The sequence below is a fragment of the Phragmites australis genome, chromosome 5, assembly GCF_958298935.1.
Source record: "Phragmites australis chromosome 5, lpPhrAust1.1, whole genome shotgun sequence".
In the NCBI taxonomy this organism is placed as follows: Eukaryota; Viridiplantae; Streptophyta; class Magnoliopsida; order Poales; family Poaceae; genus Phragmites; species Phragmites australis.
Genome location: NC_084925.1, coordinates 2,326,275 through 2,350,637, shown reverse-complemented (window position 1 = coordinate 2,350,637; position 24,363 = coordinate 2,326,275). Strand labels below are relative to the sequence as shown.

Sequence of the window (24,363 nt, the reverse complement as noted above, 5' to 3'; positions counted from 1 at the left end):
GTAATATAATGTTAATTATTTGCTCTTTCTTAAGCTTTATTGTGATGTATATGTTGGAAAGGCATGTGTTCCGATCTTGGGCATAAAACACGTGCCGGGACTACCGGATGATATTTTGGTTAATCATCGAGGTTGTGATTATGAATAATGATCATTCTAGTGATTAATTAGAATATTATCTGGACAGTTCCTTACAGTCTTGTTATATTATGATCACCTAATATACCTTAAAACTCAAGCGAAAACAAAAATTAAGAGAAGTTTTAACAAGAGAAAATTGAGGCAACATGACTCCACAGATGGTAGATGAAACATAGGTTTCATTTAAGATCAATCCATGTGTCTTAGCTCTCGAAAGATCATAACTAGTAAAGAAACAAGAAAAGATAAACATCAAGCAATGAAACTCTCTAAGTTGATTGTCTAGAGTCAAGAGAATTCAAGACCCCATCACATAAGCGTGTGTATGCGAATTTTATGTCTCTAGCAACAAAAAGAATGGCTTCACAAGAAGCTAAAATTTCAACCCAAAAACCAAAATCAAAATCAAAATCGAAAAGAAAAAACTCGCACACAAGACAAGAGAACCAAGAGAGAGAAACTAGAAGGAGAGTAAATCAAGCATATGAAACAAAATAAACTTTATTACTCCAAGAGGTCGGCTCTTTTTTAAGCAGATTACAAAGATTTTTCTTTCAAAACTCTCACATATTACATAGGCTAAATACTAATCCTCCTCTCTACTAAAACTCTAGCACAATGCTCTCATATATATGGCACAAGAGGCTCAAATGACTAGTTCTCCCTCTTTCATAGTCCTAACCTTCTATTTATAGGCCTAGAAAACTTGACTCTCAAGTTTCCTAGCTTTTTTTTCAAAATAAACCTCTCTTGTACTAACTACCATCAAGGATATTTTAGTATATTTTTTTCTCCATTCATCGGACGGCCATGACGTTTTTACGACTTAGCTTCATCTCAACACAAACTTTGCGGTGGTACCACGTACTCCTCTAGTCTTTCCACGGTTTTGAGGCCAAACCGCGAAATACTAGCACGCTTCTCAAAGCATGACTAGCCGCCACTTGCTTCCACCTGAAGCTAGTGCTCCGATGATGACACGAGTCCTCTGTCTTACGATCTTGACGGTAGGCAAGTCTCTCCCGCTCCTGATCCCTCAGGCCACCTTATCACTTGCATCAGCATCCCATTTGCTTGACTTTATCAATACATCATCTTTATCCTCCGTTTTGTGCTTTGCTTGACCTTCATGTATACAGATGGGATCACCCTTGACTCCGTCCGGACCTTCTTAATCATCCGGCACCAAACATCCGCTTAGCCCCGATCACCCGTCGTCGATCGCCAAGTTGCATCCGTCACCTGCACACCTTAAAACAAGCAAACACATTTCTCCACACTACATAACATCTACAGCTTAGCATTAAATCAAAAACTTCAACTTAGAGTACATCATATAGAAAACATGAACACCGGATGTTCCGGTGTGTTCTGCTCCTGAACACCGGATTATCCGATGAGTGTAACACTATCTGTTCCAATTTTTTTCTCTCTACAAGAAAAGATCTGGTGAAAGCTTTAGGTGATTTTATGTCCATCATCGGATGATCCAGTATGTGCTAATCCACTGAACAACCCTTCTGCAACCTCTCTGCAACAAAGGTTCGGTGCATTCTCCGGTGTTCATAATTACAGCACTGGACTGTCCGACGTACATAATCAAATTTAGTGCCAAAAATCTCCTCTCTGCAGAAAATACTCTGACGCTCTCAAAGTCCATCACCGGACCATCCACGTCTGCTTTCATTTCTGCTTCAACATTAAAAATGCTCTGGTGATACCCTCCGGTGTAGCCACCACACTCACGCATTGATCTCCAATTTCACTTGAAAAATTGCTTTATTTAAGAAATAGTCCAGCGAGTACACACTGTCTACACCGTAACTTTCGGTAAATACTGGAACATCTAATGTTCACACTGAAACTTTCGATGTGTGTAATTTTTTTTATGTACATAGAAGAATTCGTCAATTCTAAATATCATCAACTCGAGTTAGACAAGAATAAAAATAAACAACAACAAACACATAATAACCAAGTTCAAAATACATCAACTGTTATTAATATCTCATCGCACACAAACTAAGACACTTCTCCACTTAGTTTCTCAAACTCCACGACCATCCTAAGACCATCTCAAGAGATTCCCGTCATGGATCAAATTCCCTTCACGAAGGGAGTTTTGTTCCCTTCAGTACTCCAATAGTTTCTCTTCACGGTTCGAAGGGATTCTTAAGGTCGGATATGATTATCTCTTTTTATTCACGACTCCTTTCAAAGCGAAGTTGTTGGAGATAAGAGAAAATAAAGATAATAAAAACGAAGAGGAAAATCAGAAAAAAACGAAATAAAAAAAATATGATCGAGGATAATCTAAAAGCACTTTCAGACTCGCGAAAAAGAAAGCAAGCATGCCAGCACAACCAAACGTGTCCTTCCGTCCGGAAACAAAACCCCCTCCTCCTCCTCCTCCTCCTCCGTGTCTCTCTAACCTAAACCCCCCTCTCCTCTCCCCGCTCTCTCCACCAACAATCCAAGAGCAAGGAAAAGCCACTTTGCTTCCCATACGAAGGGGGAGAGCCGGAGAAGGAGGCTCCAAGATCCCGCATTTTGTGTTGGGTGCCGTCGATTCGCGCGGCGGCGCCTCTGCCACGATGGATCAGGACGACGACGACCGCGTGGCGGCGTCACTCGCGGCGGCGCGGCGCACGCTACGGGCCGGCGTGGAGAAGTCGCGTGCGCTGGGCCAGGCGCTGGCCCGCGCGGGGCCCCGCCTCGAGGAGATCCAGGTGGCGCTGCCGGCGCTCGAGGCCGCCGTGCGCCCGATCCGCGCGCCGCGGGCCGAGCTCGCCGCGGCGGGCCCGCACATCGACCGCGCCGTGGGGCCCGCCGCCGCCGTGCTCAAGGTCTTCGACGCCGTCCACGGCCTCGAGCCGCCGCTCCTGGCGCCCGGCGCCGCGGACGGCGACCTGCCCGGGTACCTCGCCGTGCTCGGCCGCCTCGAGGAGGCGCTCAGGTTCCTCTCCGATAACTGCGGCCTCGCCGCGCAGTGGCTCGCCGACATTGTTGAGTACCTCGGCGACCGCGACCTCGCCGACCCGCGCTTCCTCGCCGACCTCGGGGTCACGCTAGACGAACTCAGGAGACCTTCCGGCGACCTAGACGGCGGCCTCCTCGCCGCCGCCCTCGATATTCTCGAGGCCGAGTTCCGCTGCCTCCTCGCCGACCACTCCGCCCCGTTTGCGATGCAGCAGCACGGCGCCGCCCCCGCCTCCGTTGCGCCCTGTCGCATCCCCGCCGCCGCGGTCCACAAGCTCAGCCTGATTCTTGATAGCCTCGTGGCCAACGGCAGGCAAGACCGCTGCGTGTCCGCGTACACTGAAGCACGCGGGAGTGTGGTGAGTGCCAGTCTTCGTGCTCTCGGTCTCGATTACTTGCGCGACCCGGCTCAAGACGCCCAGGCGTTGGGACCTGCCGTTGAGTTGTGGGGGCGGCATTTGGAGTTTGTGGCGCGCAGCCTCCTCGAGTCCGAGCGTCAGCTCTGTGCCAAGGTGTTTGGGCTGCACAAGGATGCTGCATCCTCATGCTTCGCCGAGGTGGCAGCGCAAGCCAGTGTTCTTGATTTCTTGAGGTTTGGCCGTGCAGTTTCTGATGCCAAGAAGGATCCCATCAAGCTCCAGCGGTTGCTGGAGGTGTTTGATTCTTTGAATAAGCTGAGATTGAACTTCAATCAATTGTTCGGAGGGAAAGCGTGTGCAGAGATTCAGAGCCAGACGAGGGACCTTGTGAAATTGGTGGTGGATGGTGCCGTTGAGATCTTTGAGGAGTTGATTGTGCAGGTGGAGCTACAGCGGCACATGCCTCCCCCAGTTGATGGGGGTGTGCCGCGCTTAGTTACCTTTGTCGTCGAGTACTGCAATCGTCTACTTGGTGAGCAATACAGGCCTGCGCTTGGGCAGGTGCTCACCATCCATCGCAGCTGGCGCAAAGAGGTGTTCAATGACATGATGCTTGTTGACGCGGTGCTCAACATTGTCAAGGCCCTTGAAGCTAACTTTGAAGTTTGGTCCAAGGCGTATGACAATGCAACGCTGTCGTATCTCTTCATGATGAACACCCATTGGCATTTCTTTAAGCACCTGAAGGCTACTAAGCTAGGCAAGATCTTAGGTGATGTGTGGCTGCGGGAGCATGAACAATATAAGGAGTACTATTTGACTGTGTTTATCAGGGAGAGTTGGGGAGCACTTTCGCCGCTACTGAACCGGGAGGGATTAATATTGTTCTCCAAAGGCCGGGCCACGGCGAGGGACCTGGTTAAGCAGCGCCTCAAAACATTCAATTCGAGCTTTGATGAGATGTTTTGCAGGCAATCATCGTGGGTTATACCAGACAAGGATTTACGGGAGAAGGCATGTAATCTTGTGGTGCAGACAATTGTTCCTTGTTACCGTAGCTACATGCAGAACTATGGCCCACTTGTGGAGCAAGAGGGAAGCTCCAGCAAATATATAAAGTACACCGTTGATGGTTTGGAAAAGATGCTCAGTACGCTCTTCATGCCCCGGCCCAGGAGAGCTGGGAGCTTCCAAATCAGGCACTCGAGTGGCAAGATTACCGGTGCGATGACCGGGTTGCATCGGAGTGCTTCTGCAGTGAAATAGCTTATGTTGAAGAACCAAAAGATTGGATCTAATATTATGCAATAACTGGATATGTGAGAAATGATCCATTTTGAGCCAGTCAGCGCTGGATAGATGACCCAATAATGGACCCATGATGAGAGCAGTGGTGGAATATGAACATAAGCTCCTCTTTAGTTGGCATGGTAAAGCGAAGATGGTTTAAGCATTTGTTCAGTACCTATTTGTGATGTTATTTCCTCCTCGATTATCCTCTCTTGTTTTTGTACTTCTGTTAGTGCCCCTAGCACCATATCATTCATTTGGAGGATATTCAATCAGCTGTGTAGTGTATGTAAAATCGGTTGTATTTTAGGTGAAGCTGTGGACATTAGCTGTTCCATGTACTGAAAGTTGAGCTCATTATGTGTAGCGTATCATGTGGAAACATTAGACTGGCAGTCCCTGGATTTTTCATTGAGGCTCTGCGATTTGTTTGGTAAACTGGAACTGATATATACTCGAATGTACAATCAATTAAATTACAGAAAGATCATAACGATTTCGGTTCCATTTCATATCTGTTTTGGTTCACAACATGATTCCAAAAGAATTAGAGAATATGAATCACAACATTTTTGTTTTTGGTCCAAAACTGATTTGCTCTAGCCAAGTCAGGTTTATGGTTGTTAGGCTGCAACCAGCCGTAACTGGTGCTGCCATACAATACATTGAAGAGTTTGATTCGGAACAATTTTTTAACACTGGTTGCAATTCAGTTAGGGCAGGTTTGAATCCCTTGAATTCGGCCGAATTGGATCCAGATTCCTGGGCCATTCTGTCTGGGGAAAAAATAATTATATGTCTAAAAGTTGATCGATCTTTAATAATATGTCTAAAGTTGTTCATACATGAACGAGTTTATAATAAAATTTCGTATTAAGAGAGGTAAAAAATAAACTTCGTTATAAACTAATCTGTGAGATATGTGATCAAAAGATGTTCAATTTCAAACATACTATCAAAAATTGATCAACTTTAGAACAACCAAATTTCCCTAAATTTGGCTCCATCCTGGAATTGGAAAGTGTAAATCCAGCCCATTCTAAAATGGAGACCTGGATCAGATTCCGAACGGCGATTCGTTGTCGTCCACAACACCCGACTCCCTAACGCCTCCCCGCCGCTGACTGGTGCTCGACGCAGCCATAGGTATCTCCCCTTCCTCTCCCCTCTCAACTGCTGCAATGCAACGGAGCCCTAGATCGCCGCCTCTCTCTTTGCCCTTCTCTCTCTCTCTCTCTCTCTCTCTCTCTCTCTCTCTCTCTCTCTCTCTCTCTCTCTCTCTCTCTCTCTCTCTCATCCCAAGCCTGCGTGCAGCTTGCGCGGTGAGTGACGAAAGCAACTGAAGCATACCAGGGCGGCCGTCACCTAGCCCACGGATCGTCTCGACTCCACTCGATCTTACGATATCAAGCGAAAAACAAAGTTTACATGTTCAGAAGTTGAAGATCACAGCATCGACATTTGCTAACTCCACTCGATCTCTACAGACGAATCAGTCATTCAGATACAACCATCCAAATTCCAAAACAACATGAACTTATCTAAGAAATTTGTAAGCTTTGCTGTTTACATCTTCTTGCATTACCTTCTTAAGGTGAACGGTCAAATGTTGCTAGCTATATTTTTCATTGTTGGTTCTGCTGATATCATACGCCTGTGCATGTATCCAGTTTCATCTTTGGTGCCAACTTTGCACATGTGAGTATCCGATGTTGCAGCAGGAATTTTCCTTGTTTTTATTTTTGTTATATGTAGGCATCATTTGACATGTATAAGTTGCAAACCTCACACTCTGAATATTGTGCTCCCTTATTTGAACATCGAAATTTGTTCAGTAAAACCACCAGCTTTGAATTTCATCTATGAGTGGCTTTAGGAGAATGCTATTTTTGTCCATGAAAATATTTCTCTGCTTATCATTGTGATTATTTGCCATGTGTATGTACGGCATGTTGTCAAATCCTTGTTGACGTTCATTTGGTCATGTTGGTTGTCTTATGATTTGACCTTTAACTGAGCATATATTGTTCTTATGTTTTTCCCATGTATATATACTTGCATTATGTTTTCTTCAATGCTGCAGATACAATATTTTTTTTCCTTTTCATGGTCATTTTGTCTTGTTAGTTGTCACTTGGGTTTAAAAAAAAATTAAACCCTTGAAATTTAAGAACATTAGTAATCGTGTGATCTTATTGTATATTTGAAGGCCTATTAGAGTTTAGCTTGTTTGATTGATTTCCCCCTTCTTTTACTTGTTTGTCTGGAATTCGTGGGATATTGGGACTATCTTTAGGGGAAATGTGGATTTAGGATTCTCCATGTGGGATTCATGTGCTTAAGATCCTTTTTTTTCTGAATTTCTTTTCTTGGTTACATCGATGATTTGCATGTAGTAGTGTTTGATTCCATGCAATATAGTTTCCACGGTAGCTTTTGTTTGTTTCATTTGTTACTAATATTTTATATTGTAGTTTGGTGGTTATCTCAATGGTGTATATTTGTCTTGTATTCCAATAGGCCAAGCTAAATATGACATGACATGAGGGGTAGTAAGGCCATTTAGCAGTATGTAAGAACAGGTGAATCGTAATAAAGCAACTGAAACGGCAGACTGCAGTGATCAATGGCACACTAGCCTGAACTAATCAACTGATTGCCCTTATTATGCTAGGGTTATCAGATATGTGAATACCTGGACTTTGATGTTTGCTCTTCAACAGATATGAACCTTAGTAGTGTTTTCCGTTGGGTTCATGTTTATTCGCCACAAAAAAAAAAAGCTTTCTTGTGTGGGTAAAAAATGGGTCTGTTAATTTACTCGGAAGATTTTGCGAAACAGAACTACTTTCATAACCAAAATGAACAAAACAGCAGAATGCATGATGCAAAAAGAATTGAAGATGGGAATGGTTGTTACAAAAAATCAAGATCAAGTGGCCATTGGCCAAAGACATCTTGCTCTAGTTCAGAGCTGCATGCAACTTACATATAAGAGCCCCATCGAAATGGCATCAACCATAGACATATATAAACTAGGAATAGGAAGTGGTCCATTCAATTTTGTAAAAGGTAGAAGCATTCTACGCCAACCTATCAAAGGACAGTTTAGAAAGGAATGATAGGTACTTCCCCAGACTATTCAAAATCAAGAGATAAACAGTTCAGATTCAACAAACTTTATTCACAGATTCAATATATACTTATACGAAGCAGGTTTTTTCAATAATCAGAACTCCCCTTGAACAGGACCAACAAAAAAAATTCATACGTATATTCATACAACTGTACCGCTCCAGGCTAAAGGTCCCAATCATTAAACCCATAGCAGAAGAAAAACAGTTCATTTTGGCTTTAAAACGGTACTTGCCAGACTGATAATTTCAACTGGCAAACATGATAGTCATTCATGATTCAACTATTGAAAACGCTTAAAGAGGTAAAAACGAGGGTTGCTGCAACTCACAACTCCAAAGTAACACAATCTCCAAACATGCACCTTAGCAGCTTATAGAGTAAGTAAATAACACAATCCAATAGTCACAGCACACAAATAGTACCATACAACAGACACCACACAGGGACACAGTACTGTATCAGAAAACCAACAGACGCGAGACAGGCACCACAAAACCGACACATGACAACTCGTAGGACACTTGATAAGCAAAAGACATAGTACGTAGCTTATTAAATGGTAGTTTCGAAGCGTCGGCTCTCACTCCTCCTCGGACTCGGAATCGGCGATCTGGAGCCACTCCACGAACGGCTTGGCATTCTTCAGAACCTGGGAGTTCTTGCCAGCACCCACGGCCGCATTGTACCACTGCACAATGGTTTCCTCCTCGAGGACATCTCCGTCGTAGAGGGCTTTCAGGACGACTGGGACCTCCTTCAGGGCCTCAGGGCTGCACTTGCCGCAGAACACCTCAATAGCCTGGACCAGCGAAGTCTGGGCACCCTCGTCAGGCACAGCAGCAGCGAGGTACTTCATGTTCTTCAAGACCTCCTTTGCAAATCCCTTGCCCACACCGTTGAAGAGCGCCTCAAAGAGGGCGTTCATCACGTCCTGTGGAGGCAGGGTTGAGGTGGCCAGCACGCCCTTGAGCTGAGATGGTGTGGCAGCACTTCCCAAGCTAGCCTTGATGTCCCCAACCAGTTCATCGTAAGGAGTGGCCGTAGCGATGGTTGGTTTGTCATCAGAGCTCTCTTGGTCTTTTGCTGATCCATTAGCAGTGTGTTCTTTGTGGGGCACCTGTTTCTTCTTATCTGGCTCCTCAGTGGACAGCACAACCATCTCAGCAGTTGCTGCACTCAGTTGCTCCTGCATGCGTTGTTTTGCAGCCTCCAATGAGGTGTCAGTCTCCCACTGCACATCGTCATCGCCATCATCCTCATCTGCAGCTGCATTGTCACCGTCCCTACTGCGAGTTGGTGAGGTTGAATGATCCTCATCCGACCCACCAGCAGCAACAGCCTTCTTCTTTGAAGCACCTTTCACAGTGGAATCCTTGGAAGATGCACCTTTCTTCTTAGCGTCTTTCTTCAGTTTCTTCATCTCCTCATCAGCAGCCTCACCTTCCTTTAGTCGCTCCTTCTCAGCTCTTCTCATGGCCTTTTTGTCTTTTCCTCCCTTCTTCTGCTCTGGTGGGTTCTTCAAGATAAAAGTTGTGAGCTTGTCCCTCATGTCAACATCTGAGACAAAGCCACAGGCAGCACATTTCAGTGATAACATCTGGGTTTTCGAGATGAGAATCTCAGTCTCAGGGTTGCCACATCCGTAACATTGGACATACTTCTTGATGAATACCTCAAGGAGACCAGCCAGCTTTGCAGTGTCATGAGCACCATTAACCAACGAAATTCCAGTCTTCTCATCAAATTTCGATTGTGCCCCAAGTTCACATCCGAAGTACTTTGTCGTGTAGGAAGCTGGCCTGGCAAGTGCTTTTGCTATATCGACCATGTTCACAATATTTGTCTTGATGCCATTACCACGCCCTTCAATTTTGGTTATCATTCTGGGCATCTTGTACCTGTAGAAGGCATCATCCCTGTTGGATGCACCAATATTTTGCAGCGCCATCTTGAGTCAAGCTTTGTGCAGCTATCAGATGTGGCAAAATTTAGAAGCACGAGTAGCTGCTGATCCTTGCAGAAAACCAAGCCAATTTTGAGCACCAGCAAATGACCCCTCAGAGCAACAAGAAAACCAGATGGGCTCTTGATGCATGCAGTGTAACAAAAGCTTGTGCCTTTTTCTCGTCGCACGAGAATATTCTCCCAGCAATCCCAAATAAAGTGAAGATTGTTCAGACATAAAAGAAACAGCAACTCCTAAGCCCTCCACTTTGTAAGACTGCAGCAAAACAGATGCTGCTACCTGGTTTAGCACAAATCAAGGATCAGATGTCAGTAATTCTTCATCAAGGGTAAGATTTCAAAATTTGTTCAGGAAAAAGTAAATCATAAAGTACAGAGGAATGCTGTGTTAAACTATCAAATATTGTTTCATACAACACCCATATCTAAATCAACATCCACAAACAATAGATTATAGTACAGCATCAACACACAATAGCATATTTACCAAGTAAACCGCAACACCAACTACTAAAAGGATACACAGAGAGCAACATCTACAAGAAGCAAAATTATCAAATTGAACTGTACAAAAACATTCAAGTTTAAGAGAGAATATGAGCTAACTCCAAATATAGGTCCTAGGCTAGCAAAGAAACAAGTAAACAACCAGGCCATTACATGACACCGCGCCCTTACAGGCTTACATGATTCCATACTTCAATAAGCAGCTAGAGTCAACTTTTGTTGTTCCAGTGTCCTAAATGACTGTGTGTATATAGGATGATAGTTTGCTAGTAATTGTACAATAAATATTCAACAAGAGTTATTGCATCCCATCATCCCATGTTTAAAGTACATAGTTAATGTAGGTTGCATTATTGATAGCAACATGCAAGAAGATTTCATCACAAGTATTTATATGCTGTCTACAAAATATATCAACAAAAACGCCAACAAACTCAGGAACTGAAACTGACAAACAAAACACAACCAGCGTACATATGAAACCAGTAAGCAGACAATTATGCCCTTCCATACTAAGATGAGAAGCTGTGAAATCAGCAATTCTAGCACAGACAACAAACCAGAAATACATAACCAAATCAAGAGCCGTGGCATCCTATTTGACATACCTAAACAAGAAACAAATGCACACAAAGTGCTCAGCTCATGTCAATCGAAATATTGAGTCCCACTACCTCTAAATCACCTCCGTTGCTGCATCAAACAAGATAATTGCTTCAAACAAAGCTACACTTAGCTAGCAGCAGCCGAATCCAAGCCCATGCTACAAGAACTTTTAGGATCCCAACCCCTCCCAAACAGTTGCTTAAAGGCATCTCTTCCGATGTGTGTACTCACGATTGAAAATTTCATCATCCGACCTAAACACCACAACCCAATCCGGCGGTTGTGTACCACGCACACACAAACAAATCCCAAACGAAACAACTCAAACCCTAGCTCGCACAGAACATAGACTCCAAAATCCGGAACCTATGAACCAGGAGCATCGCGACCAGATCCGCAGATAAGGACACGCGGACCACCAAACCCGAACGACGCCTAATAGCTCCCCCTCGCGCCGCCGCCCAGCGATCGGGAAATCGAATCGGGCAGTCCGATACAAGATGCAAAGCGTTAGAGACCAACACCCACCGAACGGCCGAACCCAAACTGAGCGGATCGAATCGGAGTTGAAGCGAGCGGAGCAAGCAACAAGACATGGATGGGATGGACGGATGCTCACCTCGGGCGGAGATCTGGAGGGGGCGACGAGTCGAATCGGGTGCGATGGGGTCGAGAGGTTGCGGGCAACGGCGGCGAGGCGAAGTGCTTGGGGAGAGGAGTCGGTGGGCGGCTTTTATAAGGGAAGGGGGAAGGGGGGAGACGCTCAAGGCTGAAGCAAAGCTAGGGCTGCCGTCTCCGGCTCGCCTTCTTTTTTATTATTATTTATTAGTATTAGTATTATTATTATTTCGGATTTTTCCTTTTCCTTTTCGGTGTGGGCTGGCCAGAACGAGATCCTGACGGTAGACCTCTCTGGCGTTGCACGCAGAGTCGGTATGGAGACAGATATGCTGCTACAGTAACACAATGAACAATGAAATCTATTTTGGAGTAAAGAAAATCACGAAGTGAAATCGTTGAAGTGAATTAAATTTTATTCATAAAAAAGCTGTAGTTCGCGAAGAAAATTTATTGAGAATAGTCTTAAAACTTTCATACGATTTTTTTAGTTACAAACACACTCTAATTATCCGTACGCATCACGAGTCTTAAAACGTGACTCAAATCCGCGTAGGTCGGAGCGTCTCCTCTGACTTATCAACATAATGAACAGTAAATCGGTACAGTGTCTTATTAAAATTGTATCTAATACAAATCCCTAAAATTATATCTCTGACGTTGAGGCCTCGACGTCAGGATCCGGTTCCTGCTGGCCTGGGTTGGCTTCTGGTCCGCTTCCCAAACTGCTTTCCGCCTCGATTTTTTATTTTCAGCGGCTATTGCGAGTTTGCGACGGTGCCAGGGGACTCCGCGTGCAGGAATCAATAAATAAAACGTAGAAAAAAGAAAGAAGAATCGTGTGGAGTAATCTTGGAAAAGTTGTCTCTTGTGTTCGATAAAATATCTCGATCGAAACCTACCGACCCCACTCAAAACAGAGAGGTCTGAGGTGGTGTTGAAGTTAAAAGGGATTTTCAGATGAATTTCGAGCCGGGTTCGAATATTTTCTATAAAAAATCTGCGTACAAATATACTAGCAACACAAGTTTATTTTTTTCGCAATTACTACAAGTGCCGTGCAATAAGCACGTAGTCCAAGCTAGAATGCAATCGTGGTAATCGTCAAGAAAAATGATCAAGAGAGGTTGTTACAAAATAGAAGCATAAGACGCACTACTTACGAGCAGAGTTAAAAAGAATCGTTTGAGATTTAGAAATTGCTACCCGACGATTTTTCAAAATTCACGGATGTCACACAAATTGCTCAAAATTTGATGAGAATTCGCTAAAATTTGTAAACAGAGGTAAAAACTGACCGAATCAATTATTTAGTAACAGCTCAATTTGAACCAAAAACTACTCAAATTCCATAAAAAACTGACCGCATTTCCAGTATTCGTTTATAATAAAAAAAACTGCTCAAATTCAATGAAAAACCGCTTGCTTTTATCAAAGCCTGCTCAAGTTCAAGAAAAACAAAAAATAGCTCAATCTTGCAAAAATTGATAACTAATTCATCTGAACTTCAAATCAAGTAAAACAATTTTTTTGGTTTCCTTGTAATATGATATACATGATAAAAGTATTTATACTCATAAGAAAGTTGTATATTTTCTATGAGAAAATGTATTTACTAAACCTAGTTAAATGCATAGTTAATTATTTGCTAATCTAAAAATTATGAAAAGAATTTTGTTAGTCCTCTTACATGATCATATGTATTTTAAAAATACATAAACTCATGAAATAGTTATTGTAACATGTATGATTGTGTAAATATGCTGCAACTAGATTAATTCATAACTAATCCATCACATCTCCAAAATTAGTGAAACCACTTTTATTAGTTTACTTATACTATGCTTTATGTAGAAAAAATAATGGTAGATATGAAAAAGTTAATTACAATATTGTTTCTTAACATGTTCACTTTATGCTTGTGAACTTTATAAAAATTATGGAGAAATTAATAAACCTCTAAATGAAGTGAAACCAATTTTTAAAATAAGAAATATAAAAATATAAAAGTTCACAAACTGACATATGAATTTTCTCCAATTCCCTCCGATCAAACATAGCCAGGATCCTACAAAAGAAAAAAAAAATCCCAATTTAACAAGAGCCTCGAAAGGACACATTGAAATGAGTAGGTGTCTTCACTTGCACTAGTGGCTCCCTCTCCTATGTCTCAGTCTCTCATAGTTGATTTAACAAGGAATTGGTCGAGTGACCCAAGATACTACCCTTCTTTTTCTTATAGACTGCACAATTGTAGCAGTGCAAAGCCCACATCCGCTCCAATGATTAAAATAAATTATTACAAAAAGTTTTTTCCAACATACAGCAGTAAATATAAGCAAATCGAACCAGCTGCTTCTGTTTCGCACATTTCAGCAAACACAGGAGTGTATCAGATAACTGTTGCATAATGATTCTCTTTATTCGCTACCTAACATATGAACGGACGAGAACATTACAACACATCAAATTTGAGACCTCGAAAAGTCACCTACTTTTGTCATGCCTCAGTAACAGAACGTAACCTCCTCTCATGTCAGTTATACTTAATATCTGGATGAACTAGTTAATATTATGACCCAATCAGCCTGTGGAATAGGAAATTCTCTACAAACTTCTGTAGTCAAGAGCAACTACTTCTGCAGGAGCGTCAAGATCTTTGTAACTGCAATCGGCATTAGCAACACAAGTTACGGGATAGCCAAGGAAAGGAGAGGTTAAGACAATTCATGATGACGTTCTTTTGCTTCCACAAGAGTAAAGCAGCAAAATACATTAAAAAAAAGAGGGAAAAAATAAACGACAATTCTTCAAACCCGCAATCAGTTGCCACAAGACAAACTAGAACATAGTGGATAATCTATGGAAGGTTCAGGGGTCGATAGTTCCCTGTGCAAAAATAGGCAAGCACGGAAGAGAAGAGTTAAACATCGCGTTCAAGTGACGTGGCACTGTGGCAGCGAGGTACTTATATATAAATACACTAAGTCTGCATAGTCATGAAGCGGTCTGATAAATGTTTTAGAACCTTGTCTACCTAATACGAGAGAAAGTAGATGAGTAAAAATTGGCTGCTAGTCCCACCACCATAAGCAAATCAAATGTTATGAGCTTATGAAACAGAGTTGAACAGAGAACTAACCTTTGAGGAGGACGACGGTCAAGAGGAAATGACGGATACATGGGTATTCCCAGCATCGCGAGCTTCCTGCACTGAGCACCATTTGGTCCTGGATGTCCTTGATGCATCATCTGCATGGCTATTTCTGGAGGTGCAGGAACAAATGGACCTAATGGGCTAAAACCAAAATAACCCAACATTATTAGACAGCCTGGATATCTTAACTGAATCATTAGCTGACTTGCATACATAACCTACCCAGCATGAGGCACAGGTATTAGTACCGGTGAAGGAGAGAACTCGGGGACAGGTGGGGCATTTGGAACCCGTCCACGAGAAGCACCAGACATTTGTTCGTCAGGTCTTCGTTTCATTGTATCCTGCAAATAAGAAGGTGAGGTTATCAACATAGATGTTAAACTGCAAGCACAAAATTTTAAGAAACATCACTATTTGCTATACTTACCAATAATGAAACATATAATGCATTATTTTCCCTTAGCCAGCATTCTTAAGGGAAAAAAAAAAGAATGTAGCAATGCGAGGAAAAAGGTTATTTGGGTTCTAATCAAAACATAAATGGTGTAATAAGAGAAGCAACATGAAAATCTTATAACAGAATCTCAACTTTATTGAGTCGCCAGAATAGAAGTACTTTTTTTCTAGTAACAATTGGTTAGCAGTAAACTTAAGGTGACTGGAAAAGTGGAATGGGAGGCGATCATTTTTTTTTTGTTTCCTTTTTCTTTTGAAACAGTATGGTTGCTCCCAGCAGTATGTATAACGTGATAATAAAGTCAGGGCAAAGGGAGAGTGAAACTGCAGTTTTAAAGTATATTGGGGTTAACAACAAACTAGAAGAAGCAATTCTATGAGCAATGAGCAGTTTGCCACGATGTATACCGTGTAAGACAGAGAGACTCTGGATCGTGCAGTTCATATTAAGAGTTCCCTAAACAAGGATCGCATTATTGCACAGCCGTACAAACAAGAAAATGTTGAGCCTCAGTAAAAAGGAACAAACAGAAAAGGTCACGGATTCTTACAGGTACGGAGCGCTGCATAACTGGTATTCCACCTGGGGCGTCTGGATCACTGCATCCAAAAGAAAATAGACAAGAAGCATCACCTTTCCGTCACTTCAGAATATAGTGGTTCCTCAGTTGTGTATGATATATCTATAACATACTTCATGTAATTTTGGAAATAGATATCATCTTCGACTCTTGAAGTCAAAACAGAGACCAAGTCGGGATGCTTGAGCTTCAGATGCTTGTGAACAAATTCAGGGGCACGAAAAAGCTTTGCACATCCCTTGGCTCCACAACCAAACGTCCAGACGTACTTCTCATCCCTAACTTTTCTGACATAAGGTTCTAGAACTTCAACAGTTGCTGCATCAATTTTGTCCTTGGCAGTCAATACAACTAGAGGATCCTCACCACTCATCAGTCTATCTTCCCAGAAGGAATCCAGTTTCTTCTCCCAATCAGCAGCATCAATGTTAGACATACTGGTACTCTTGTTTTCAGCTCTCACATGACGAAAACCTTTTGCGTATTTCATCTCAGACATGCCATAGTAATCAACACCATGGACACGCCACAAATAAGTAAGGAGAGTGTCTAGGAGCTCAACACCTTCAAGGCCCTTGACAATATTTAAACCCCGGACAAAAACTATAGGCCCCATGGATAAGACATGTGATTTGTCAACATTAGGCTTGTCATCAGTTGACAGGATGTTCCCAACAATACCTTTCTCTGAATCAAGCTTTTTCACTAAAGCAAGAGTTTGGTTTATGTCAGTTTGAACTCGCCGATACTGTGAACTGACCGGATGAGCTTTAGGGGCAGTTGAAAACGGTTCAATCTCTTTCCGGGGACCTCTTCCATGCATTCGTTTCTTTTCACCATAGTCCGCATCATCCTCAAAGCTTCCATCGTTGCCATTTCCTGATTGACTTGCTGCACCAGCAATCACTCCAGGACCACTACAGCACAAAAAATCAAGATATCAGCAAAACCAACATAAAACATCATAATAGTTATAGTGGCACATATTAAGTAGATGCATCTCACAGGTCCAAAGTTCCAGTCCGCAAATCAAGAATCAAATTCTTCGCTACAGTCTTGCAAAAATCATTCCTCCTGAGTGAAGAAAATAAAACATGTTAATGGTTAACAAAAACCCATTAGCAATAAGAAAAGCTCAACTTACGAACTAAGAAAATAACGAACTAAGAAATCACATATAAAAAACAATTATTCCATGTAACTAGGACATGTTATGGCCTTTGTAAATGCTATCCACAGTCAATTTTATGAGAACACCACCTTTCGATAACAGATAATAAGTTTGTTGGGTGGTACATGTCTTTCAACCTGCAATAAAAATTAAACCGAAATCAACAAACCAATCAAACCATGTACTTAATAGAGTACAATTAACACCTGAATAAGAAAACTTTTTCAACGCACCAATCTTCATTCTTATTGAGATCAAAATAAGCACGTTTCTGAGTTGTGATGTATTCTGTCCTGTATTCTCGGTACCTTGTTACCCAGGGAAGAAACATTATAATTAGACAAGAAGGTGGTGTTGAGATGCAAGCAGAGGTAGTATCAACTACCAACAAATCAAACCCATGTTTTATTATCTCATGTCAATTACCTGCCGGCAGCTTGAGCTGGTGAAACATCATCCTCGAGAGCTTGGGTAAAGTGTTTGTATGTCATTAATCCTTCCCTAAAAACATTCAGAATCATATAAGGTCACATGAAAATATTACTCCTTCCATTAGTCATCCACAAGGTATTAAAAAAGGAAATAAAAGAAACTGAAGAGAAAGAAAAAGATGAACAAAATACCCAGAGCGCACGCAAACTTATGAACTACCAGCAACCAACATGCCAAACAGATCAAACCATCCACTACGAGGCAACGATTTACTTACCTTTGATTGTTATCTTGACCATTTCTGGTAGCAGCATATCGAGAGTGAGACCGATCTGAAATAAAAGGAAGAAGCGCTAAAGGTGCTAACAAGAAATCATTTTTTTATGAGACATTGTCAGAAAACACACGAAGGACCATGACATTTTTCTTTTCATTAGTTTTGTTTTGTTCTGAAGAAGCATGCTGGTAAATACCAAATTAATCTGATGCTTGTCCATTAGGGATTCCACAAGCGATTAGAGGCAAAAACCCACAAGTGCCGACGTCAACTCGTGTTATCAAGTGCATAAGAACTCTACTAGAAGTTAACCTCACAAGGGTGCCAACAAGCAAAGTCTTGTTTGATAGAGCAGATGCTCAACTTCGAGAGCTACAACTCAAATTCTTTATTTGATCGAGGATACAGTGTGCAATGTGTAGCTATGCAATCAAATCAGATGCCCATCTATCTAGTTATAAGTTATAACACAGCGTAAAATTAATCTTCGATGCCATTTATGCTCCAAAAGCAGATTAGATCAGTAACTGATGAACTACATCCAACTTGACAGGTATAAAATTTGTTTCTTCAGAATTTTGAAGGTTGGTAAGAAGTTTTCATACGAACATCGACACAAATTCACCAACTTTATGCTAATGCTGGAAGAGGGAGGAGTGGTAGCTTGAGAAAACACAGCACACCCCTCACATACTACGCGCCATTATGACTTGGTACTGAGAGATTGTGTGAATCACTAGTTTCAAAATGACAGCAACCAAACAGTAATTAGCTCACCTGGAGAGAGACTCCAGGTACACCTGCCTCTGATGCTGCTTCGCATGTACTTGCTCCAGGAACTGCGCCACACAATCCCCAAACACACACACACAAACATTACCCATATCAGCTTCGAACTCTACGTGAGCGCGGAACCTGACCCACGACGAGACGGAAAACCAAACCGAAATGCCCGGAACCCGAAGCATTAGCCTCAGCCTCACCTCCAGCGGCGCAACCGCTTGGGCGGCGCGGGAGACGGCGACCTCCGCGGCGGAAAGGGGCGCCGCCCGCGGCCCCCTCCCGCTCCGGGGTTGGAGCTCCTCCTCATGCGCCCGGCAGGCCGCGCGCCGCCCGCGAGGCGTTCGCCGAGTCGCTCAGGCCGTGACGATCCCAGTGATGGAGGAGAAGGAGGCAGCGGCGGTAGGCCCTCCGGCGAGCGATCGGCGACGGGCGGAGGCGGTGGGAGGAGGGACGGGTCCGGTGCTCCGGCGGGGGAGCAGAGCACGTACTCCATTGGAATGGAGGCGTCGTCGAAGCGAAGGAAGGAGAGGGGTTTAGGGTTTTGGCGGTGCAAACGGAGGAGAGGAGAGGAGGGAAGGGAAGGGAAGGGAAGAGAGGGGAAGGAAGACGACGAGGAATGGAAGCGGGAGACCACAGGGAGCGAGGGAAGAGGAGGGGTGATCACGCCGCGAAGGCGGTGCCAGCTGGCGAAAAGGGAGTTCGTACGGCGCGCGGGACTTGGGCCGGGCCGGGAGAAGTATGGGCCCAAATAAAAACGGGCTTGTAAGCCCAGCAGAAGGTACAGTACACTGCTGATATTCAGGCTAGCTTTTGCTACTCAGAAGTAAAAAGCTAGACTAAACAGCTCATTTCTAAAATAGCTTTTGAGAAGGAAAAACTATTATTATTATTAGAAGTAAGGAACTGGTCCGATTGAGGTTTTGTAGTTTCTGAGGGATGATGTTCTGAGAGGTATTACATATTATATATTTCATCCATATAAAAAGCAATTAAAAACAATTTTTTTTACTAACAGCTTTTCAACCGCAGCTTTTAAAAAAATCTGAACCCAACCAAACATGTCCTCAATTCTGCCAAACAATGCATAGCTGAGCCAACACATGCCTCCTTAAAAAAAAGGGCACAGCAGAGCCAACGAATGCCTCCTCAAGAAAAAAGGCACAGCAGAGCCAACACATGCTGCAGGATGCATGCTGAGTAGCAAGTGCATTGAGTAGCAATAGACTAACAGCCAAGAAAAAAGATCTGCGATATCAGATGCAAGATATGAACTGTCAAGTGTCACGATGTTGCTGCGTGGAAAATATCGATTGCAGGCAGAGAAACGATCGTCTGCTGCTGTAGCACATGCAGTTTTATTATCCTATTGAAAGAACACCACTGGTTCTGTAGCTGAGATATGAACTATTGAAAGAACACTGCCATTGAAATATTGTGAACATTACAATATGACTATGAACGGTTGAGACAATGTTTGTGCATCCATACGACGGCAAAATGGGAAAGAAACTGCATGGTACTCAACCACTCACACTCCTGTTCTGTGTCTACATCTCAGATGTCCAATTGCCCAAGTCTGACCTCTAGCATGATATGACATGTGGATGGGGATAGAAATTACAGCGTCGGAAGGTTCTGACGCTTGAGATGCAGTTTTCATGAGCAGTCAGTCCAGTTCAGAGCTCGCCAACCTCCTCTTCAGGGACTCGTTCTCCTTCCGGAGCTTCATGACCTTCTGCTTCTGCGTCTCCACGTGCTGGACCGAGATGGAATCCCTTTGCTGCTCTGCCTGCTTCATCCTCATAATCCTCACTGGACCCAGAAAAAACCGTCAAGAAGCAATGGACTAATAAGAGCAAACATACGGCTAACAACTGAACTCCTATCCCCCATTCAAAACTGAAAGGCATACCCATGGAACACTACTTTATAAAGATGTCTGTGATACAAATCATCTTTGTGCTGTTTGAAATGGTTCATGATGTTTGTGCGGTTTGCGAAAACTTATCCCACCTTTTCAGTTGACCAGTTCAGCTGAAACTTACACTCGTTTTCTGCATTCTGAAGGTTCCTATGCATGTCCTTTTTCTCCTCCTGTTCAACAGCAATTACATCCCTCAAATCCTGGATCTCATTTCTATCTGTAGCAGGAGCCAGGAAGAATTTCCATCAGGGGAGATAGAGACGGTGTTCCAGAAGAACTACTCATAAACATGGAAGTGAATTTAGAACATTACACTGCAAATGCACATCAGCATAACCTGCTCCAACCTGCTACTTAACATGTCTGTTGGGGATGATCTCTCGCCCTCCCCCTTCGTAGGGTAACTCGAAGTCTATCGGTGGCTACGCAGTCGGGTGTTGCAGGGATGTTTCAGAGAGTGCAGGCAAAGATCATGGCGTACATTCGGTCGCAGCCCAGAGGTTGGCCCAAATCCTTCATCCGTGCGGGTGAAGACTCGGACGGGCCTTTGGTCGAAGCCCGGAGGTGCGTCCGCAATCCCAGCTACCCGCGTCGGTGAAGGCGACAACGGGCCTTTGGTCGGAAGCCGAAGGCTACACCGGCAGTTTTACTGACCGAAGTGAGTGAAGGTACCAGCGCGTCTTCGGCCTCCGGCCGAAGATCAAATCATGGTGCCGAAGGGGAGGAGCAAAACCCGTGGTGAACCTCCGGCTGATAGCTGAGAAGCCTTCGGCGCAGTCATAGGATCGGCCGAAGATCACGATTGGATATCGAGACCCACTTAACTGCCCAGAGCAGAGTTGTAATTATGTAAATACACTTAATTGTACCATAATGCCCCTGAATATTCCGAGAATGTAGCAGGTGAGGGGGTAAAACTGTAAATCCTAGCGTGAAGTGATTGAGTACGGACTATAAATAGGACCATACTGTATCCGAGATGAGCGAAATCAATTGAGACTATTTACCTCCAAACACGTGTCACACCCAGAAACCTTCGGCTTTCTCTACAAACGAAGGTTCTCCTTGTTCGGGACATTGGTTCCAACAATATCAATGTGAGCTTTATGAGCACCTAGCTCCAACTTCAGTTGCTCCGTTGCAATTTCATCTGTTGCTTGCTGAACGAGAGCACAGCTGATTGTAGCGACAGATATTAGTTCTTTCAGTTTTCACAGGACAATCAACAGGAAAATTTCATCTGCGTATCCTGCCTCCCATAACAGTAAATATGCTGCGTCCCTCAGACCTGAGCCCGCTCTCCAGGGCATTGCTGTGCATTTCATTTTTGTGCTTAAGTTGCTCGATTTCCCTCTTATGCTCCTGCATCAAATTGACACGTGTTACATTAATTTTATGAATTATCTGGATGCTTAGGAGTTAGGAGGCAGTTAGTTACCGCTTCCATGGATAGCAATCTGTTATTTGCCTTTTCCAGTTCTTCCTTCAGGCTTCGAGATTCTGCATGAAATTTCACTTAAATAACAGCAAGTATATCAGAAACAATCCATACTTTTATTAACAGTAATAGGCTCTGTCGTCCTCAAAAAAGTAATAGGCTCTGCATACAAAACAAAGCATGTATTGTATAACTAATTTGAACTTGATGACGCAACCCCATATCCTATCTTCTGACATCACAATGTCCTTGAACAGATATTAAGAGTTTTAGACACTTTGAAGTGCCAAGATAGTACATATACAACTGATTTTGCATTTTCGGCAAAGGAAACAAAAAATCAAGACCAAGCTATGGAAATCATTACGCAATCAACAAGTCCTAAGCACCTGTTTGCACAGGGACTTAAGGCTGACTTACCCAATTAATTACTTTCTTCCATCTATATAAAATATTAGCATTGAAATATGCCAATTAATTTAATTGTGACATCATCTAAGCACTATATTTTCAACCCCTTATAATTGCACATAGTAAGTAGCAACTTACCTGGTTGGTGAACTTGAACAAAGTTTCAGTGTAAAGTCTTCTTAATCGCTCATTATCTGCATAGCATGAGCTATTACTCATTTCATTCTTTTGAACTCAAGAAGCAAAGAAATTATCAGCTATTACATAATTTACACTGTCAGATGAACATGAATTGAGTTAAAACTGGTAGAGACCACTGAAGTTTTAGTTAACCTCCCTTGAGATCTGTAATATTCGCCTCAAGGACTTCTCGCTTCTTGGACTCAGTACTGTAGTTCACTCTTAAAGCCTGAACCTCCATAAGCGCATCTTTGTACCCCTGTTCAGAAAAAGGAACCAAAGAACCACACAAGATCCATATATAGCACAGAAAATACTATGACATAGGCCATCCTCCTTAGGCAAAGGAAACTTGTAGATTTAGAAAAAACACTTGAGCTTCTGAAGCAGAAATGATGCATAATTTTCTCCTGCTGATAGACCATCCTACATCGAATTGGGCTGAAAACACGCCACAAATTCCAGCTGGTTAGACCGAGAGAACGTTGTACTGAGATTGAAATAATGTGTCATTCTGTCCCCATAGCACAGTAGTGTTATTACATGGAGAAACTCTTCTGCATACCAACAATAGCATTGGCCTAAGTAACAGGCTAACACAACATCGAACTGGCATCTCCCACCACGAGTGCCCTACTTCTCGGAGACACGAACTCATACTTTCCATCTCGTCGACATTTCATCAAACGTCAGCTGAGCACGCGTCGCCTCAGAATAGGCCGCAAGGTTCAACGAACGATTACTACAACTTCCAGGTTTCAAACTGGTCACTGAAGCAACACACGAACGAGACACCAACGATTTCAGCGGGATAGCGCAGAGAACGATTCGAACCTAATCCAAAACGGGACGGGGACGAAGAGCGGACCCGATTCGCGGCAGAACGAGCGGGGTGGAACCGGGGCAGTACGTAGGGGTGCCGCGCTGCCACCGATCTGGGAGACACAGTGGAAGATTCGGAGCGGCGATTCCAGCTCCTCGTCCCCTGAGGCCGCCTCCGACGCCATCGCCTCGCCTCCGAGCATTGCTCCGGTGGACGGCGACGCGCGCGGCGTGGGGGAAGGAAGGAAAGGCGAGGATCAGGACGCGATACGAAGTAATCGTGGGGTCTCTTTTGCAAAAGGAATCATCATCACCCCACGTGTCGCCGTGGTTGAGCTGCCTTGAGTTGCTGCTTGCTGGTGAGTAATGGCATGATTAGTGGGCTATTAGAGCAGTATACAATAGGGTGTTTATAGAAAAAATCGATTTTTTTTCAACTACAGTAGCACGGGTGTTTGGACAGAGCTAGGTGTTTACTTAAGCATCACTATTTATATTACTGCTAAAAATAGTTAACTATATTTAAGTATTTATAGTCTTTGTTAGCATTGGAAACTATAATTTTTATTTAGGTGTTTAACACTTTCTTTCTTTAAATATCTAGTTATAAGCACCTAGCATTGTTCATGTCTTTAATGGGCTAAGTAAATTAACCTTCCAATTATCGGAACCATTTATCGGAAGTTTTTTTTTTAATATCGGAACTTGTAGAAAAAAAAACATGGAATTTGTAGATGTTGCCAATGAGGGCATGCGCAATGTTATGGGTTTATGGTTAGGTGCTTAAGAAAAGAAAGTATAAAGTATATGTATAAAAATTGTAATTTTCAATGCAAACAAAAACTACATATGCTTAAAATGGTTAATTATCTTATTAATATTAATATAAACAGTTATGCTCAAGTAAGTATCTTGTCACTAAGCATATGTACAATGCAGTTGAGAGAAAAAAAACTTTTTTTCTATAAGCACCTCCTCTTGTACATGCTCCGATGCATCAGTTGTGAGTTCCAGGGTTAACTGTTTTGATTTACCTCCTGTGATTCGACCAAATGCGGGCTCTGAGAATTCGCTTTAATCTGACATGCCATGAGTGTTTTAGCCTGCTTCAGAAATACATCTTGC

The 24,363-nt window shown here is 43.0% G+C and overlaps 4 protein-coding genes across 4 annotated transcripts; 1 reads left to right on the top strand and 3 right to left on the bottom strand.

The window, feature by feature from the left end:
- The first annotated feature begins 2,512 nt into the window (after positions 1-2,512).
- LOC133918367 (exocyst complex component EXO70A1-like) lies at positions 2,513-5,221 on the top strand. The gene has a single exon (XM_062362222.1). It carries the CDS (start codon positions 2,736-2,738, stop codon positions 4,743-4,745), a length of 2,010 nt encoding a protein of 669 aa, XP_062218206.1. The 5' UTR covers positions 2,513-2,735; the 3' UTR covers positions 4,746-5,221.
- A 3,024-nt stretch (positions 5,222-8,245) lies between these two features.
- Positions 8,246-11,763, bottom strand: LOC133918366 (eukaryotic translation initiation factor 5-like). The gene is made up of 2 exons (XM_062362221.1): positions 11,605-11,763; positions 8,246-10,152 (listed from the first exon to the last, which is right to left on the bottom strand). The coding sequence occupies exon 2, from the start codon at positions 9,853-9,855 to the stop codon at positions 8,488-8,490; it is 1,368 nt and encodes a 455-aa protein (XP_062218205.1). The 5' UTR covers positions 9,856-10,152; positions 11,605-11,763; the 3' UTR covers positions 8,246-8,487.
- A 2,131-nt stretch (positions 11,764-13,894) lies between these two features.
- Positions 13,895-18,477, bottom strand: LOC133917363 (serrate RNA effector molecule-like). The gene is made up of 11 exons (XM_062361265.1): positions 18,458-18,477; positions 17,681-17,735; positions 17,398-17,472; positions 17,205-17,279; positions 17,061-17,108; positions 16,806-16,874; positions 15,914-16,717; positions 15,771-15,819; positions 14,983-15,104; positions 14,746-14,901; positions 13,895-14,268 (listed from the first exon to the last, which is right to left on the bottom strand). Exons 3-11 carry the CDS (start codon positions 17,460-17,462, stop codon positions 14,211-14,213), a joined length of 1,446 nt encoding a protein of 481 aa, XP_062217249.1. The 5' UTR covers positions 17,463-17,472; positions 17,681-17,735; positions 18,458-18,477; the 3' UTR covers positions 13,895-14,210.
- Positions 18,478-19,863: 1,386 nt separating this feature from the next.
- On the bottom strand, positions 19,864-23,188 carry LOC133918365 (protein At-4/1-like). The gene is given in 9 exon segments (XM_062362220.1): positions 19,864-20,275; positions 20,509-20,604; positions 20,701-20,721; positions 20,724-20,748; positions 21,479-21,563; positions 21,676-21,749; positions 21,826-21,903; positions 22,375-22,430; positions 22,570-23,188. Coding segments are annotated over 9 exon segments (669 nt in total). The 5' UTR covers positions 22,658-23,188; the 3' UTR covers positions 19,864-20,129.
- Positions 23,189-24,363: the final 1,175 nt, after the last annotated feature.

What these genes read in the sequence shown, in the direction of transcription:
- LOC133918367 (XM_062362222.1), top strand. Translation starts at nt 2,736, where the DNA reads ATGGATCAGGACGACGACGACCGCGTGGCGGCGTCACTCGCGGCGGCG.
- LOC133917363 (XM_062361265.1), bottom strand. Translation starts at nt 17,462, where the DNA reads ATGACATACAAACACTTTACCCAAGCTCTCGAGGATGATGTTTCACCA. An exon ending in CCAGCTCAAGCTGCCGGCAG is followed by an intron (nt 17,280 to 17,397) that starts GTAATTGACATG and finishes CTGGGTAACAAG; the next exon opens with GTACCGAGAATACAGGACAG. An exon ending in GACCGTCGTCCTCCTCAAAG is followed by an intron (nt 14,269 to 14,745) that starts GTTAGTTCTCTG and finishes TGCCGATTGCAG; the next exon opens with TTACAAAGATCTTGACGCTC.
- LOC133918366 (XM_062362221.1), bottom strand. Translation starts at nt 9,855, where the DNA reads ATGGCGCTGCAAAATATTGGTGCATCCAACAGGGATGATGCCTTCTAC.